Source organism: Gavia stellata, chromosome 1, assembly GCF_030936135.1.
Source record: "Gavia stellata isolate bGavSte3 chromosome 1, bGavSte3.hap2, whole genome shotgun sequence".
Lineage (NCBI taxonomy): Eukaryota > Metazoa > Chordata > Aves > Gaviiformes > Gaviidae > Gavia > Gavia stellata.
Genome location: NC_082594.1, coordinates 20,058,204 through 20,074,613, shown reverse-complemented (window position 1 = coordinate 20,074,613; position 16,410 = coordinate 20,058,204). Strand labels below are relative to the sequence as shown.

General features: G+C 38.6%; 1 protein-coding gene across 1 annotated transcript in view; it reads right to left on the bottom strand.

The window, feature by feature from the left end:
* Nucleotides 1–2,442: 2,442 nt before the first annotated feature.
* IFT88 (intraflagellar transport 88) overlaps nucleotides 2,443–16,410 on the bottom strand; it is a 53,120-nt gene continuing 39,152 nt past the window's right edge. The window contains exons 24-26 of the mRNA XM_059833868.1: nucleotides 13,967–14,027; nucleotides 3,353–3,448; nucleotides 2,443–2,650 (exon numbers count right to left, since the gene is read on the bottom strand). Of these exons, the coding sequence (XP_059689851.1) occupies nucleotides 2,529–2,650; nucleotides 3,353–3,448; nucleotides 13,967–14,027 (279 nt within the window). The 3' untranslated portion in view covers nucleotides 2,443–2,528. The remainder of the gene's footprint in view (nucleotides 2,651–3,352; nucleotides 3,449–13,966; nucleotides 14,028–16,410) is intronic.

The following is a 16,410-nucleotide window of genomic DNA, read 5'->3' as shown; positions in this document are numbered from 1 at the left end:
TGTAAACCATATTCCAAATTATTAGTGATTCATACCATTTTATCATGGATACGTCTATGCAATTGTGATGTTCGACAAGATGCTCTACTCAAATAGGTTTGTGTCAGAAGACCATGACAGCATCTTGCCTGTCTTCTCCTTTGCCCTGTTTCACAGGTTTATCTATACTCCCTGCCATGGTCCCAAATACTTTCTCCCACTGGCATTGGTCAGATACCTCATTCAACTGCAGTCTGCAGCTGAAAATGCTCCCTCCTGCCTGGCACATTGCATCCTGGAGGTTCAGGTCTTCCAAGACTGTAAGCCTGACAGAAAAGAACTACCACAACATCCAGGAATATGTCATCCCATTACCAGAGCAGTAGATATGGCAGCACTGAAGAACGGGCAAGAGCAAGCTGAGTCACAAGTGTGACCGTAAGGTTAAGTCATCTGCCCAAACCCTTCTCCGAGAATTGTTCAGCTCTATTGCCTTTCCATCTCCCCTCCTTTGTCTTTCTGACTGACATTTCATTAAAAATATACACTGGTGTATTGGGTGTCAGTGCCAAGGTTTTGGCAGTGGTGGGGCTGCAGGGGTAGCCTCGATGAAGAGAGGTTGGGGCTGCCCAGTGCCAGAGACAGCAAGTTTCTGACAGCTCTACAACTGACCCGGAATATACCTAGCTGACAACAGTACACAGACTCTGTGTTCACAGGCATGCACTGTCTTTGGACTACTGTCAAGGAGTGGAAAAAAGTAACATGGTAAAGTCTGCAGTGAAACTGGGGATTCACCGGAGACAAAAGAGGCAACATATTTCTGTATTTCTCCTTCTAAAAGATACGGAAGGTCTCCTCAGCTGAGTTGAAGAGTCAAAAAGCCAAAGACTGCTCTGGCTTGGCATGTTAGCATTGCAGTGTGGTATCCAAGTTCTTTAGCCACATAAGCCATCCGTTCTTTCCCTTTCTGTCCCTACCTGCAGCAGCAGTCATCCTTTTCCCCTTTCTGTCCCTACCTGCAGCAGCAGTCATCCTTTTCCCCTTTCTGTCTTGCTGCTAAGAGAGAACTGCAGCACAGGAGAGACTTGCAGAAATAAGACAGGTGGCATCCACTTCCTTCTCATGCTCTTTTCCATCCTCTAGAAGGATCAGGCCCCAGAGCTCACCATGTCTTTTTTCTTTGGTGAGCACCTCAGGATGTGCCATAGACCACGCTGAATGTGCTCTGCTTATACCACCAAGTGGAAGCTGTTGCAGTCCTAGACTGAGTGCTGCACCACTATCATGGGAAATATGTTACATGTAAAGCAGTTCATTAACTGTACCATAAAACCCACAAGATCACATGCCTACAACTGTGCCATTAAGGAAGTATTTCTGACCACTTGCAGAGATATGTTATGAGACTGGGCAGATGTTTTTAAAACTGGAAAAGAAGGTTTCATGAAGATATGAAGAGAACTTCCCAGTGCCACTAGCCAGGAAACAGTCTAGAGCACCAACACTGAGAATGAGCATTGGAAATTTTAGAAGACTGAATCCTTGCATTTCAAAGTGTAATAACCGAAGTCTAACTATTAAACCAAACTCACCCCAATGTTTTAAAAATGAGTCCCTGCCACCCCAGTCTACTAGTTTTGCAAGTATTTATCAGGAAATTCTCAACACCTGACTAATATTTTTATCTCTGAAAAGTGACATAAATCAGGAACCTCATGTTCCTATTTAACATGTCTCAATGACTTCAGATCAAACTTGTTCAGTTCATAAGCAAAATGATTTCTGTAACTAACATCTTTGCACACACTCAACCTAGGCTGCAGAAAGCTACCTCTCTGTGTAGTAAGTAAGTGCCACAATCCCCAACATAGATTCAAAAGCTGAAATCTAAATAGCAATTTTGAACAAACTAGATTGAAATCCTGGCCACTCTGACCATTCAAAATAAAAACCCTCCTCATTTTTGTAATTGCAAAAATACCTAGGAGATTGCCACGAGACTGCAAAATGGCCCTAGCTCAGCTAAGCACAGACTAAAATTAAGATGCTTTCTTCAGTATCAGTATTAAGTGCTTTGCTGAACTGGGGCCTTAAAGATGACCAAGGTCATACCCAACATTTTCAGAAAGTCAGTTCACAGGCCTTAAGTAAGTTCTGGCTTTGGATGAGGGATATGGGACTTTCAACCTTATAACATTGCTTCGAGGTATTTTGCACTGAAAGGTGAAACTTTAGAGACTGCTGTGTTTCCTATTATCATCGGATGTATCTCTGAAAGCAAAAGCTTTATGCACTTGATATAGTTTGCAATGAGTTTGAATACTTGTCTAGTTTTTATGCATGAGTAAAATAACCTCGGCATTATTTTTTAAAAAATCAATTATAAAAGACACTGCAACTTCAAATCCATGTTTTTAATGTAAGATACCATATATCCAAAGTAATTCACAAATATTTTATCAATTATCCAGTACAAAAATCATCATGGATGAATGTTTTTCTGCTAAAACTTTTAAAAGGAGAAAAAGTTATAAGTAGACCATATGCTATTCTGGAAGCAAATCCTCTCCTAGTTCTTCATCAGCAAAGTCATCTTCCTCAGTTCTTTTTCTTGCTGCAGTTTTTGGTCTTTCTGCTTGTGGGCCAAGTGGATCTATGTAGGAGGCATCTAGGGTTTAAATAAATACATTTGAAACAGTTACCTGCAAGTAATTTTAGCTTTGTTTCAAACACACACAATCAAACACCAGAGTGGGTTTTAGCGTTACTCATCTGTAAGGTGTCTTTGAAATGCAGACCAGGAAGAGCATATGAACACCAAAGGAGAACAAGATACCACATTTGGGAAGTGAGGCATGGCACAAGAGCAAAGTACCTGAGTGCTAGTGCTAGAAGTTTGGGGTTTTTTTTCCTTCTTTTTTTTAAAATAATTTTATCTTTATTTTATTAGAGTCATTAAGTGAGAAAAAGACTTCAGAAAAGCGCATGAACAGGAAAACTGATGAGTTGGTTAAAGGAAGAGCATTTTAGGAAGTACCACATTCCACATGGATTTGGGATTTTAAAACCCTTTGAAAATTCAGTCTTAGTGAAGAACTTATGACTACAGAACCACAAGAACTGACTAAAGCATGCAGCAGACAGATACCGAAAGTAATAAATATTTACATGTGCCACATTTCTTAATACTTACAATTACTTTATAGTGAGCTCTGAACAATGAAGCTAAGGCCATTCTTCACATTTATTTCATGGGGAAAATGTTTTCCTAATTGTCTAATTATACATGCTCTTCCAAGAACTTATTTTTTCCACCTCCTCTCTCTCTTTGAGAGCCAGGAAAGTAAGAAGGTATAAGATGCCCACTTGCCTATTTCTTTACTGCTGCTACTTTCATAGGGTTCACTTGTTCCAGGCAAAGCTTTCAGTTTGGCACTCAGTCTCTCCCCTTTGGTACCACCACTATCTGGGGAAAAAAAAAAAAGTTGAAGACAAATAACATGCTGCTATGTTCTGTGAAATCACGATAAAAGAACAACATAAATTCAGCTACTATCTGTCAAACAAGATTTGGATGAAACCATGTTTTCATGATGGATACAGTACTCATTTGTAACAGTGGTCATTAAAACACAATGGACGCTGTGTCCACACATGTGTGTGTTTTAATTATTTTTTTAAAAATATATACAGCCTTATTTACTTTGGAGTAAACACATCAAAATATTTCTGCTTCAAATGCTGACATTTCAGTTGCTTATAAATTACAGTCACATTTTGGAGTTAAAATAAGCATGATAAATATAAACACTGTCACAATGTACACGGACATTTCGTATGTCTGTGTGCTTACTAATATATTAGTATGATCCATCTGTTGAATGCTCTCAAGGTTAAATACAACACTAACTTTGCTTTTAATTAGAAGAGTATATTTGGCATGTGCTGTCTGCATGGCAGGCAGGCACAATTCATGTATACAGACCATCCTGGCCCTGCATCTTGCTGTAAACACTGTGCTGGCAGCTCAGTTTGCAGCAGGGCCCCAAGGAATGTGTCAGCTCCAAGGGCTGCCTCATGCCCAGACAACGTCAGATTAACATTCTCTTGCCACAGCAGTATTCCAGACACTTTAAATATTCTGTTCACCTCTGAATCTCTTTTTCACATTCATGGCAAGCTTTCACTCTTGTCTGCTACAACAAATTTTTATGCATTTTTTTTCTCCTAGGAGAAAACATTTCATGTTTAGCTTGGTATATTTACAGGGCAGGACATGCCGTGCTGCCAAATACAAACATGGTCATTTACAACACGAAACAATGCTGTTATTAGAAGTCCTCCATCTGTAAGGAGGAAAAATGGGTTTCATTCAGCAAACATTAATTACAAAGTCTGGACTGGGTGACACATTTCTATTGTCTTATTTACTATAAATGTTCTTTTTATAAATATTGTTACTATTTAAAAAAAAAGTCTTCCACAAAGATGACAAACCTTTATTTCTCTATAAATACTACTGCACGCCTCAGTTTACTCAGCCCTGAATTGGAAGACAATGTCTCCGCTCCAAGAAAGATCTAATACATAGTGTCACACGTCAAACAGTTAATATGTTTACTAGACACAGATTACCACTGAAACTTCAAAGCAAGGAAAATCTATTTTAATATACATCAACCTCCCTTGGATCAATTCTCATTGACGGGTTCCATTAAGAAGTGAATGCTTACTGAGGATTTGAAGAAACTAAAAAAAAAATCAATGGGTTTGATTGGGGGCACTCAACCAAAGGGCTGCGAAATTACAAAAGGGTCACCTCTTGATTTCTGTGGGCTTTGGACAGGCCTGTGCTACAAGGAGGTGAGTGCTGAGCTTCAAAGATGGTGTGGATGAAAACATTCTGAGGACAGTTTAGAGAGGAATACAAAATGTTTAACCAGGAGAGAAAGAGTAGGACAGGAGTAAGCACAGAGTCTTGTGCAATGGAAAACAAGTAATTTACACAATAATGACTAAGTTGGAAAAAGCAGTAAGGAGATGCAACGACAGGAGACAGGAACGATACAGCAGAGATTACACTAGGGGAAGACTATTAGTCAACAAAGAAACTCCATAGGTTTAATTGGTTGGTTCCAGAATTGGTTGGTTCCATAAAGGAAGAACTGGGTGTAATGAAAATAAGAGAGGAAGATGGCATTTCAAACGTTTTCAACTGTGAAGGAGGAAAGTACACAGGTTTTAGTGATATTACCAGAGGAAGGTGAAAGATTTCATATTAACTAAAAGAAGGAAAAAAAGGATGGTAGAGAAACCAAAATGGCTGGGATAAACATAATACCCACAAGTTGCCTGTACATCTTACTGCCCTATAACAAACAATTGAAAACAGAAGCTTGCTTGGACATCCTAGGACCCTTAAGTTTTATTAGGGCTACATCCAAGAAGGGAATGAAGCAGTAAGTCCAAAATGTGAAGCCAAATTTTCCTCCCTTTTCTCTCCCCATCTAGTGGATGTCCAACCCCTGAAGTATCTAAACCTCACCAACTGCCCCCCATGCATAGCTTTGAAGTTCCTTAAGCACTTACTGCTATGATTGAATTGCCCAAAATGGCCATCCTGAGCAGCAAGATGCCTGCAGGATGTTCAGCATGCGACCTTGGTGCCTAAGCTTCCCTTTCTGTTAATGAGCCAATACAGTAAATGGAATTGTGAGTGCTGTTACAGTAAGCAAATGTAGCTGTTCACACAAATGTAGCTTTTTAGGTTTCAGACTTGATTCAGTTGCTCAAACACATTATTTACTGCGTTTAATAAACTGAAGCAACTCACCAAAGGGTTAGATTAATGCTAGAAGTAGTTAGTGCAAGGGAAGCAACAAGAACATATGACCACGAATGGTAAAGAAAAGAAGTGCTGAGGGGGGCTGGACTCTGCTTTCCAGAAGCAGTAAGTTATTTAATCAGTACATCCCACCTTGACTAAACGCACCCTGGAAAAAACTATGAAGAGTAAGTGTCTATGGGCACAGCATCCTCTTAACACTTAAGCAGTAAGAACATATGGGTGCCTTACTAGATTAGACTAAAGATCTATCTAAACTGGTTTATTGTCCATACAAAAGAACAAGATGCTTAGGGAAAAGCATCATAAGTAGAGCAAGCATATACAGTAGCTCTCCAAGAATAATTTCCTAGCCTCCAACAATTTCTAAATCAAGCATGTGTTTGGGGGAATGGGGTGGCTCTTCATATTTAATAATGGATTGATTGATTTATTCTCCAAGAACTTTTTCAGTCTTCCCTTGAGCCCCTGTGAAATTTTTGCATCCGTAACACCCTGAGGTAAGGAGTTCCACCTTTCATTTACTCTGAACCTACCAATCGAGCCCCACCTCGCGACAGAAAGGAGTACCCTGCCCTTTCTGCCCTGCGTTGCATCCCCCTCCGCATGCTGTTAAGTGGTAGTAGGCTGTGCTGGAGCAGGTTACTGATACGTCTAAAACTAACGCAATGAAAACTTTTTCTCAAGTGGATCAGCAAAGTAATGCAGCTCACCTTACCTCTATATTACCATTATAAGTACAGCAAGAGTGAAGGGAAGGTTAACATCTCTTCTGCTAGCAGCTCACAGTTAGTTTAGATTAAGCTCATATGCAAAACTACATCAAGTCTCCACGGACTGCACTATGCTCTAAGCCTACCTAAAAATGTGGAAGAAGAGCATCTTTCATTTTAAAGTACATTTGGAAGAGAATAGGAGGTGGTTGACACCATCTGCCTTACAGGGAGATGTCAGACAGCAGCTCAGGAAGCCAGAGGTCTGGCTTCAATGCCTTTCTTCACCTGAGGGAGTTCAAACCCACAGCTCCCTCTTTCAGGAGGAATGTCCTACTTGTTGAGCCATTTGGGGTAAGGCTTTTCTTTACACTCTGCCATGGGATACAGGATTTGGCTGCCAATATGGCAGCTATTAAAAATTCTGCTGACCATACAACGTGATCTGCCAGAAGTTTAAATCTCATCTTGAAACTATATAGACGATTTTTGGAGTTCTCATTGCAGATAAATCATCTATATGTTTTTATTCAGTATACATACATAATTTGGCCAAAGATTTTATACACATTCCAGCTTTTGGATTATGGCAATGAAACTAACTTTCTCTAAAGTAATACACAGAAGAAAAAAAAAGGTAACATTGGGACAAAGGATAATTAAAAAAACTCTGGATGAAAGGCTTTTTTGTGGAGTTTTTCTCTACTCATAGTACAGCTTTGAGTGTTAACATCTGTCTCATTGCACTTGCAATCAAAGGACTACAGGTAGACATTTCTCAAACTGCAAATGAATTCTGTCTGCATTACTCTAGTAACTGTACAAACACATGCTCCTAATTATTACGTTTTTGAACAATGGAAGACCAGTGCTGAACTAAATTGCTCTCTGTATCCAAGAAAACCTTCACTGCAATTAATACATGCTCATTATTTATTTACTTACTGTACTTTTATTTAAAAAGGTATGTTATTACTGTAGGTCATGTAGAAGCCAGTCCCAGTGTACTCTGGGTTGATAATGTGGACACACACACATAAACTGACTGCAGGAACATGGCTCCAGACTTCAGCTGAGAAAGCAACAGCAACTGATTAAGCAGAGCTGGTCAATATATTTTCAAAATCTGATGTGCCTGGAGAAGAGGAGGCTGAGGGGAGACCTCATCGCTCTCTGCAATTACCTGAAAGGGGGTGGCAGAGAGGTGGGTGTTGGTCTCTTCTCCCAAGGCGACAAGTGACAGGACAAGAGGAAATGGCCTCAAGTTGCGCCAGGGGAGGTTCAGGCTGGATATTAGGAAAAATTTCTTTACTGAGAGAGTGGTGACACACTGGAATAAACTGTCCAGGGAAGTGGTGGAGTCACCCTCCCTGGAGGTATTCAAGGAATGTGTGGATGTGGCATTGCGGGACATGCTTTAATGGGCATGGTGGTTTTTTTTGGTTGATGGTTGGACTTGATGATCTTACAGGTCTTTTCCAACCTTAGTGGTTCTGTGATTCTGTGATTTACTCTGTAAAATGATTATACTTGAGACTTGGATTATCATGCTGACATTATCTTCCCTTCAGTCTGCAATAGCATTAACTGGGAGCTATGCATATAAAGACATAAATAATATACTCTACATGCTGATATCTGTTACAGTGCATTCCTTCCTCTCATCTGTTTAAAAGTCATGCCCATAATGTTATATTTAGGGTATTTAATTAAATTATTGTATTGTAAGTATAGTATGTTCTGTTCATTCACATTTCTTCAACTTCCATACAAAAACTAATTTGAACTAATTCCTCCACATACAGTTTAAAAAAAAGAATCGAAGTATAAAACTTATTTTTTAAAAAAATGTTTCATTTTATATGGCATAATAATGAATAAAGCAACATTCTGCAAAATTAATCCTATTTTGGAATAATCCTATTTTAAGCAGTGATAGCTAGCAAAAAAGATTCTCAATCTTTAAGTGTTTCTGTACTTCCTACTTAGCAAGGTCCCCATGTGTATATCACTTCAACCCATAAAATCCATGATTTTATATTTATTTTTTAAAAGGACTCTCACTAGTTGCAATTACAGTGATGAGACTACTGCATCAGAAATTCCTTCAGTATCACGAAGGACATAAATTAGAATCTTTAGTACTATTTTACTCATCAGAAAAAGATACCAAAAGGTAAGGTTGTTTTTTGTAATCTGTCTCCTCTGTAAAATGTTTACGTAACAAAGTGCATAGTGGGCTAATGCTTTTAAAGACTACAAATGCTTCACTAAATCCAGAATGTGTTTAAATGCAGCTCTGTGTATCTTTCATATTTGGGATGAAGACACCATTATTGGAGAAGAGAGGGCTTTGGTTTGGTTTGACCAAAGAGAAGAGTAAGTTCAGTGTAGCAGGCAGAATATTATATTAAAACTGAGAAATGGCATGGGAAACAGATGCAATTTTTAACTCCACTGCAATTCATTTTGATTTGTAATTCTGTAGAAGGAAAACTGTTTATGGAGTGTCAGTTCAGCTAACTCCTCAGGTGAGTTCAGACGCAGAAAACAGATTAAGATGTTGTTTTCACTCAGATATTTTCCCTGTCTGTTTATAAAAAAAACTTTGTTTTTTTTTTGCACACACAGCCAAAGGAACCATCCCACAACAACTTGTAATTAATGAAGTATCAACAGGCACACAAAGCCTAGAAAATATAAGTGATTGTGAAGTCCTGGCTGCAGGGTAACAAGAGAATCTCTTGCCTCTGTCACAGTCAAGATTATTTGGGATGCTTATAGCTCTAACATCTGTAATGTCCTTCCATATTATAAGAGGAGATCCCTATGGGCTGGTAAAGGGTGTTTGATTATGGGATGTTTGTTTAGAATGGACAAACCCATTTCTCCACTAACAGCGTCACAGGTGAAATGAAAAGGGGAAGAGACACCTAAATTATTCTCGCGTGGTTTCCTTCTGAAATTCATCTGGACAGGCTTAGGAACAAGGAGAATGCAAAGTGCTCAGCTTTTCATCTTCTGAATTCAACACCGCTTCTCTGGGCTCCTGTCCGAGACTGCATGGCTCCTCTCATCCAGTACAAAACTCCCCATTCAGAGAGCAGGGCAAATGCAGAGACCAAGTAAACACTGCTATGGTAATGTATTCCTTAAAGTCATACTTTCCCTTATCTATGAAAGGCCTTATGCTATTGAACAGTAAAAATCTCTTAGGGTAGTAAAAACCACAGTGTCCTAAACTTCCGAATTCTGGATAGTACTATCACATCTCTGCAAACCACAAAAAAGTGAGTATGAAGACAAGAAAAGATTATTGGAAAGGAAATATTTGAGAACTGCCTAAACTCAGATGTATTGTTAGCACCCTTCAGGGTTTGGGTTTTTTTTTTTCTTTTTTCTTTCTCCTTTTTTAAATTAAAAAGAAGAATTTTAAGGGAGTGTACCAATGTCATCTGCTTCCAACATGAATCAAAAAAATTGAAAATCATAAATCTGGTATTTGTGGGAAGAAGAAAATTTCACATTTTATAATAACAGTGAACAAATGTGTTCAATTTTGGGTAGGCATTTTAGATGTAATGCTGCTTCTTCTCACAAGACAAGAGCAGACTTTAACCGACACTGATATTGATGTCAGTTTTCTTGGTCTCCCTTTTTCCATTCTGTCTACCATTCATGCATACACTAATCACATTCTTCAAATTACACTTTGGTGCATCTCATGCACCTTCTGTTTTAATTTTTATTGGCAAATTAGTAGGTGTCCTGTTAAGTACAAACCCTACTGACTTAGTTCTCTTTCCTCTTAGCATCCTCTTTAAAAGCAATTTTTGATGAGATATCCTAAAACAAGGAAGCCTGAATTATTAATACTTCTAATATGAATAACTATACAGGGACAAAATACCTGGAAAAAAAAATCTGTTAGGAATGCCAGCAAGCTGGTAAGGGGACAGCGAGCTGGTAAGAGGAAAAGAAATAAAACATGCATCATACCTAAAATATTTGGAATGCATACACACTTCATTTAGCTAGTAAGTACTTTAATTTAGCTAGTAAGTACTAAACTAAAGGAGGATTCCATGCTTCATTGGGTTCAGTAATGACGGCAAATCCCTCATACAGTGTAGGAAAATGATCCCTTTTGGTCTTGGCAACACCACTGGAAAAGACTAATCTTAAAATGTATACAAATGTTTCTTTTTTTTTTTTATTTTGAAGCCATTAATTAATCAAAAGTGTACTAAGATTTTGAAACAAAATAACCCATGTTTATATTTCATATGTGTCTTTACACAGGCCATGTACAGAAATTTCTTACACTGCAAAATACAGACTCATAACCCAGGTGAATAATGCCAAACATTGGACAAAATAATGTTTGGGTCTTCAGGTTTCTCTCTGTCATCCTCAGTAAAAGGCAGACAAACTACAACACAGTCCTTAACATCTGTTGCTGTGAGTGTGCAGCTTCTTCACTGATAGGTTTCCCAGAGTCAACATTACTAGTTAAAAAATGAGTAATGCCTTTGACTCCTTCTAAAAATATATATAAGCAGTACATCTCACCACAACTTTGAATTAGGAATCCCAGAAGAAAGTTAACTCCAGGCTCAATACAGGACCTTCTTTGTACCTCTGCTTCTTTGCTGAGTCATTTCCAGAAAGGTTGGATCTTCGGCACTGAATTTGTATAACGGAGACTTCTCAGACATGCTCTTGCACAGATGTGTTACCAAACTCTGGTTTTTTCCATTCTTTCATGAATTTGACATAGTATCTTGAGCAAAAATCTCAGAATTATTGACAGGACAAATTCTAGGTCAATTCTGACCCTGCTTACCCTCTCATCCTCTTTACGTTAGCATCCTAAATGTCTGCATTTGCTCTTCTCCCATTACTCTTGTTATGGGGAGAAAGCCTTTGAATTACTAGAGCTTGCAGTCAAAGTTCCTCATGTAGTCAACTTTGGAGGGGAGGGGGACAGGATTTTTTTTATTTTTAAAATTTTTAAAAAAAAGACAACTTTCCATAGATATTTCCGTCTTTAAAAGAAGTATTGACAAACTATTTGGGGGATTAATGTTGTCTTAGCATCTTTCCAGCTTGGTCGTTATTTATATCTTCTTTTGCAAAATTACTGACTCACTCTCCCCTGATAACATGCCCCTTTTTCACTAATGAGAGTAGTGATAATTACAACAAATAGCTGTAAGAAAAGAGACCCTTTGTGCCATTTGGATGTAGGCCTGATGCAGTGTTTTGCACAGCTGTAAATACCCTTGCATTTTATCACAGAAAACATGTCCCCATGCTGTCTCACACTGCAGTTTTGCTGGCACCTCTAGCTGGCTGCCTAATCATAGGGCTTACGTAACAAAGGAGAGTCCAGAAACATTTCCATCCCTCTCTGTTACCAAAACAAGGAATTTCACCCTAGGAATTACTTTGGCCTGAGGCCCAGAACAGGTAAAATGCAATTCTAGGTGAATGGTGTTTTTTCTACATATCAAGAAATGATTTAAAAGCTTCTCTAGTGAAACTACTGAGCTGAAAAAGGAATGAGATCTCTCTGAAGCATCCAACACTCATTCTTAACCCTTAGAGAACCCAGGAGAGCAGTCTTCATAAATGTAACAGCATTCTAAGGTCATCTTAAGATTACACTAGCAATTTCCATGACTTTTCATGACCCTATAGAATTGGATAAATGTAGTAAAGCATCTGCTATCAAGGTGGAGAAAGAAAATTACCAAATAAGAAAAAAAAAAACAAACCCATAAATTATTTCTCTGTAAAAGGAAGGGAAGAGAGGCAAGAATTTACAGGGGATATCTTTTTATCTTTTTATGAGACCCACCGATATTAAGATAAACCAAACACAGAATACAAAGAAATAATTTCCTATTTGGGTCAAAATGGATTTTTTTTCCAGGCAGCTGAAGTAGCCTGAAGTCTGCTAGTTTCCTTAGAGCAGCAGCAGGGAACAGTTAGGTTTAACATTACTAACATTTCATGGATATAATAATGGGAGGGAAAAATCATTAGCTCTGCAATATGCAGACTACCTAGTGCAGAAAAGACAAAGCAGGCCAGTTTCCAGACTTACACTGGTAGAGTTTTACACTGATGAAAGTCAGCATTGTAAATCTATAGGAACAGGGAGACTTAATAGTCAGAAAGCAAGCTTTCCTCTATGGAAGACTCTAGTATTTCAACTTTGCTACACTGGAAAAGGGGAAGAAAGAGCTCAAAGGTAGTACAGGTGTCTTCTCCTTATTACGGAGTTGGTTGCACAAAATAGCCTCTTGAACTTGTAACGAACACCTAATGTAATAGACTAGGTGGTGGGCACAAAATTCCCTTTCCTCTGTGTTAGATAAAGACATGATGAATTCCTGGTTTTCATGGCTTACATGTTCTGTTTTGTTATAATAAGTTCCAAGTTAATGAGATAAAAATGTTCAAGTCCACAGTATTGAAAACAAGTAGAAATTTAGCTTTAGGAATACCTGAGATCTGTATATAAAGCACAAATCTTAGACCAAATCCATGCTACTATACCGGCTGAGGCTTCATACAACAATGAGATAATCAAAAAGTATGAAAAAAAAATTTTTAATTACTTGCTCATTACTCAGAATCACAGAATCACAGAATCGTTAAGATTGGAAAAGACCTGTAAGATCATCCAGTCCAACCATCAACCCAACACTACCATGCCCACTAAACCATGTCCCACAATGCCACGTCCACACACATTCCTTGAACACCTCCAGTGATGGTGACTCCACCACCTCCCTGGGCAGCCTGTTCCAGTGTTTCACCACTCTCGCAGTAAAGAAATTTTTCCTAATATCCAGCCTGAACCTCCCCTGGCGCAACTTGAGGCCATTTCCTCTTGTCCTGTCACTCGTCACTTGGGAGGAGACACCAATACCCACCTCTGTGCCACCCCCTTTCAGGTAGTTGTAGAGAGCGATGAGGTCTCCCCTCAGCCTCCTCTTCTCCAGACTGAACAACCCCAGCTCTCTCAACCGCTCCTCATAAGACTTGTTCTCCAGACCCCTCACCAGCTTCGTCGCCCTTCTCTGGACACGCTCCAGCACCTCAACGTCTTTCTTGTAGTGAGGGGCCCAAAACTGAACACAGGATTCGAGGTGTGGCCTCACCAGTGCTGAGTACAGGGGCACAATCACCTCCCTACTCCTGCTGCCCCCACTATTTCTGATGCAGGCCAGGATGCTGTTGGCCTTCTTGGCCACCTGGGCACACTGCTGGCTCATCTTCAGCTGGCTGTCAACTCAATGCATATTTGTGTGCATTTCAGAATGTAAGGAGGTTTTATAAATACTTTAAGAAAAAACATTTTCTTCAGGATCCTGACAAATCCGATATTTAAGCAGAGGCATTAAGTACTTACCACCACCAGCATTTCCTTCTCTGCGGCTACGTGCACTGCCATCTCTGCCAGATTTAATGCGCTGGAGAACAGTGAAAAAGGTTTGAAAAGAACAGAACAAAAATCCCATTTAGTAATATACGTTAGAGATAGTTATTGAAAACTCAGCTTAGCTTATTAATAAAACAGTAGAACATCATTAAACTAGGCTTACTATACTGTAACTAATAAACCTTGTTTTTTCAATGCACAAAATTGTCCTTAAAATTAGTGTTAAATACTATGTTTACATAAAATAAGATTTCTATGAAATTCAAACAGAATATCTCAATAAATTCTTTTTCTTCAGATGAAATTTATAGAAGGAATGTGCATAAAAATAGTTCAGATGTACCTTTGTAAAGTACAGCTGAAAAAGGAGGCAACATAGCCCTCCTTGCACAAGTTCAAAGTAGCCTCTGCCTATTAACGTCTTGTAAATCCCACAAGATTCAAGGGGGGGAAGTAGGGAAATCTGTAAAAAGAACTATTCACCCCATAGATCTTAGATTTTGAATACTTGGCACAGCACTGTACTTTACAGCAAAATTTAATTTGCAGTCGAGTGTTAAATGCAAGATAAAGGTGAAGGTAAATACTTTAAAAGCTGTTTTTAAAAGTCAGTTCTCTTGCACTGAGGAAAGTACCATAAACATCTTCCAGCTGTGCTTTTTTTAGTGTTATTTGAAAATTTTAACAGTTTATCAAAGCAATACCTCTGTATGACATGGCAGACTTGGCTTCTGGCAAAACACCAAATGTCTCATATCTTGTCAATTACAAGAAGGTGCATCTCAGTGAAGGACTTTTTGATGGGTAGGTACAAAAAATTGGTGTTTAAAGCACTCAGCTGTTAATAAAGTAATCTCTGCACCTTATTTCAAAATATGAATTCAGGATCTGATTAAAACACATGGGCACACTACCTAACCATGTATTCAGGTCAATTACTGTAGCTTCTTCATTCATTTTTCACCAGAAAAATATCATGGAGTCTGGCAAAGTTGGAATGACACAGAAGAAGTGAAAGAACTTTCAAGATTCGTGCCAACAGGAAAAGGAAGAACCCTTAAATCAAAACTCACAGGAGTCAGACAGGAAAGCAGTGAGCCTAGCGTGAAACTAGGAATGGTCTTGGAGCAATCCAGTCTGGGACCAGAATTTCTCATACTTTTTATTTATTTTGGGAAATCCTCAAGTCTAAAATATGTTCTCTGAATTCTGGATTAAATATCCTATTCACAGTCCAGTGAAGTAGCATATATCAGTCCTTCAGGAAGCATGTTCAGACTCTCCAAATGTTGAATGACTGAGAACAAGTCTGCTGGTGGAAGCTCAGCTCCTGTCTGCCAGAGGGAAGTGGTCCCTATATCATAATGCCTTCATGGCATTTACATCCTAGGACTTTACTCCCAAAGTACTACAGCTTAAGCATACGACTAATTCCTGTAAAGTTCCAAATGAGTAGTTTATAAGTCATCCCATACTAAAAGCAGACATTTAAAATAGGTCCAATGATTTCCACCCTGAAAATGCCTATTTCTCTCCCATGACTGCAAAAGAAATTTAGGATGATTAGTCCAGATGTAGATGCCTGAAGGTAAAGGCAGTAAGTCCCCCCCAGTGTTTGCACCTATCATCACTGCTTCACACCACACCCAATCAGTCCCTCATTTTCAGCTCACTTACAGAAATAAATAGCAATGTGTGTATACATCAGTGCCAAGAAGGTTGTGCGAACTTTTACACTATTACTTGTCTTTTTAAAACTGAAACATGAAAAAGAAAGATTAATGCAGTAAAAAAAAAACCCCAACACGAAAAACCAAAAAAATCCCAAACAACGTATGAAGGTTACAGTAAAAATCCAGTGCTCTGAGAGGCAGGGAGAAAATTTCTACAGGGAATGAACCCCACAGATGTTCCCAGATTCTTGGCTGGAAGTATTTAACAACTTGTCCATATTTGAAAACTGAGTGAAGTAAGTACTCCAGAATATTTATTTTGGTATAAACTCCATGTGGATATACTTATTCTGGAAAAACAATGCCAGAATAGCAAATTTTGATAAATTTCCACAGGAAGACAAACTCTGCATGCAGACTTTGAAATGTAGGTATATTACACTAGCATTTATCTATTTTCTCTTTACTGGGTGCAATTGAGAAATTGTGGGTTAGTCTGAGATTGGGAGCAAGAATTGAACTATATCTGGCATTGCTAACCAAAACCAGTGTTCCTACTGGAAACTTAGGTGGTGAAATATTAGAATTCAATCATTTTAGAACTTGAAAGTATACTTTATGACTATATGGTCATGGATGACAGAAAAATTTCTTAGGACAGAAATACCTAGTAATTTCCAAAGGCAGATGGTAGATGTAAGACTGAAAAACCACACACACACGCACACAAACCAAGCAAGC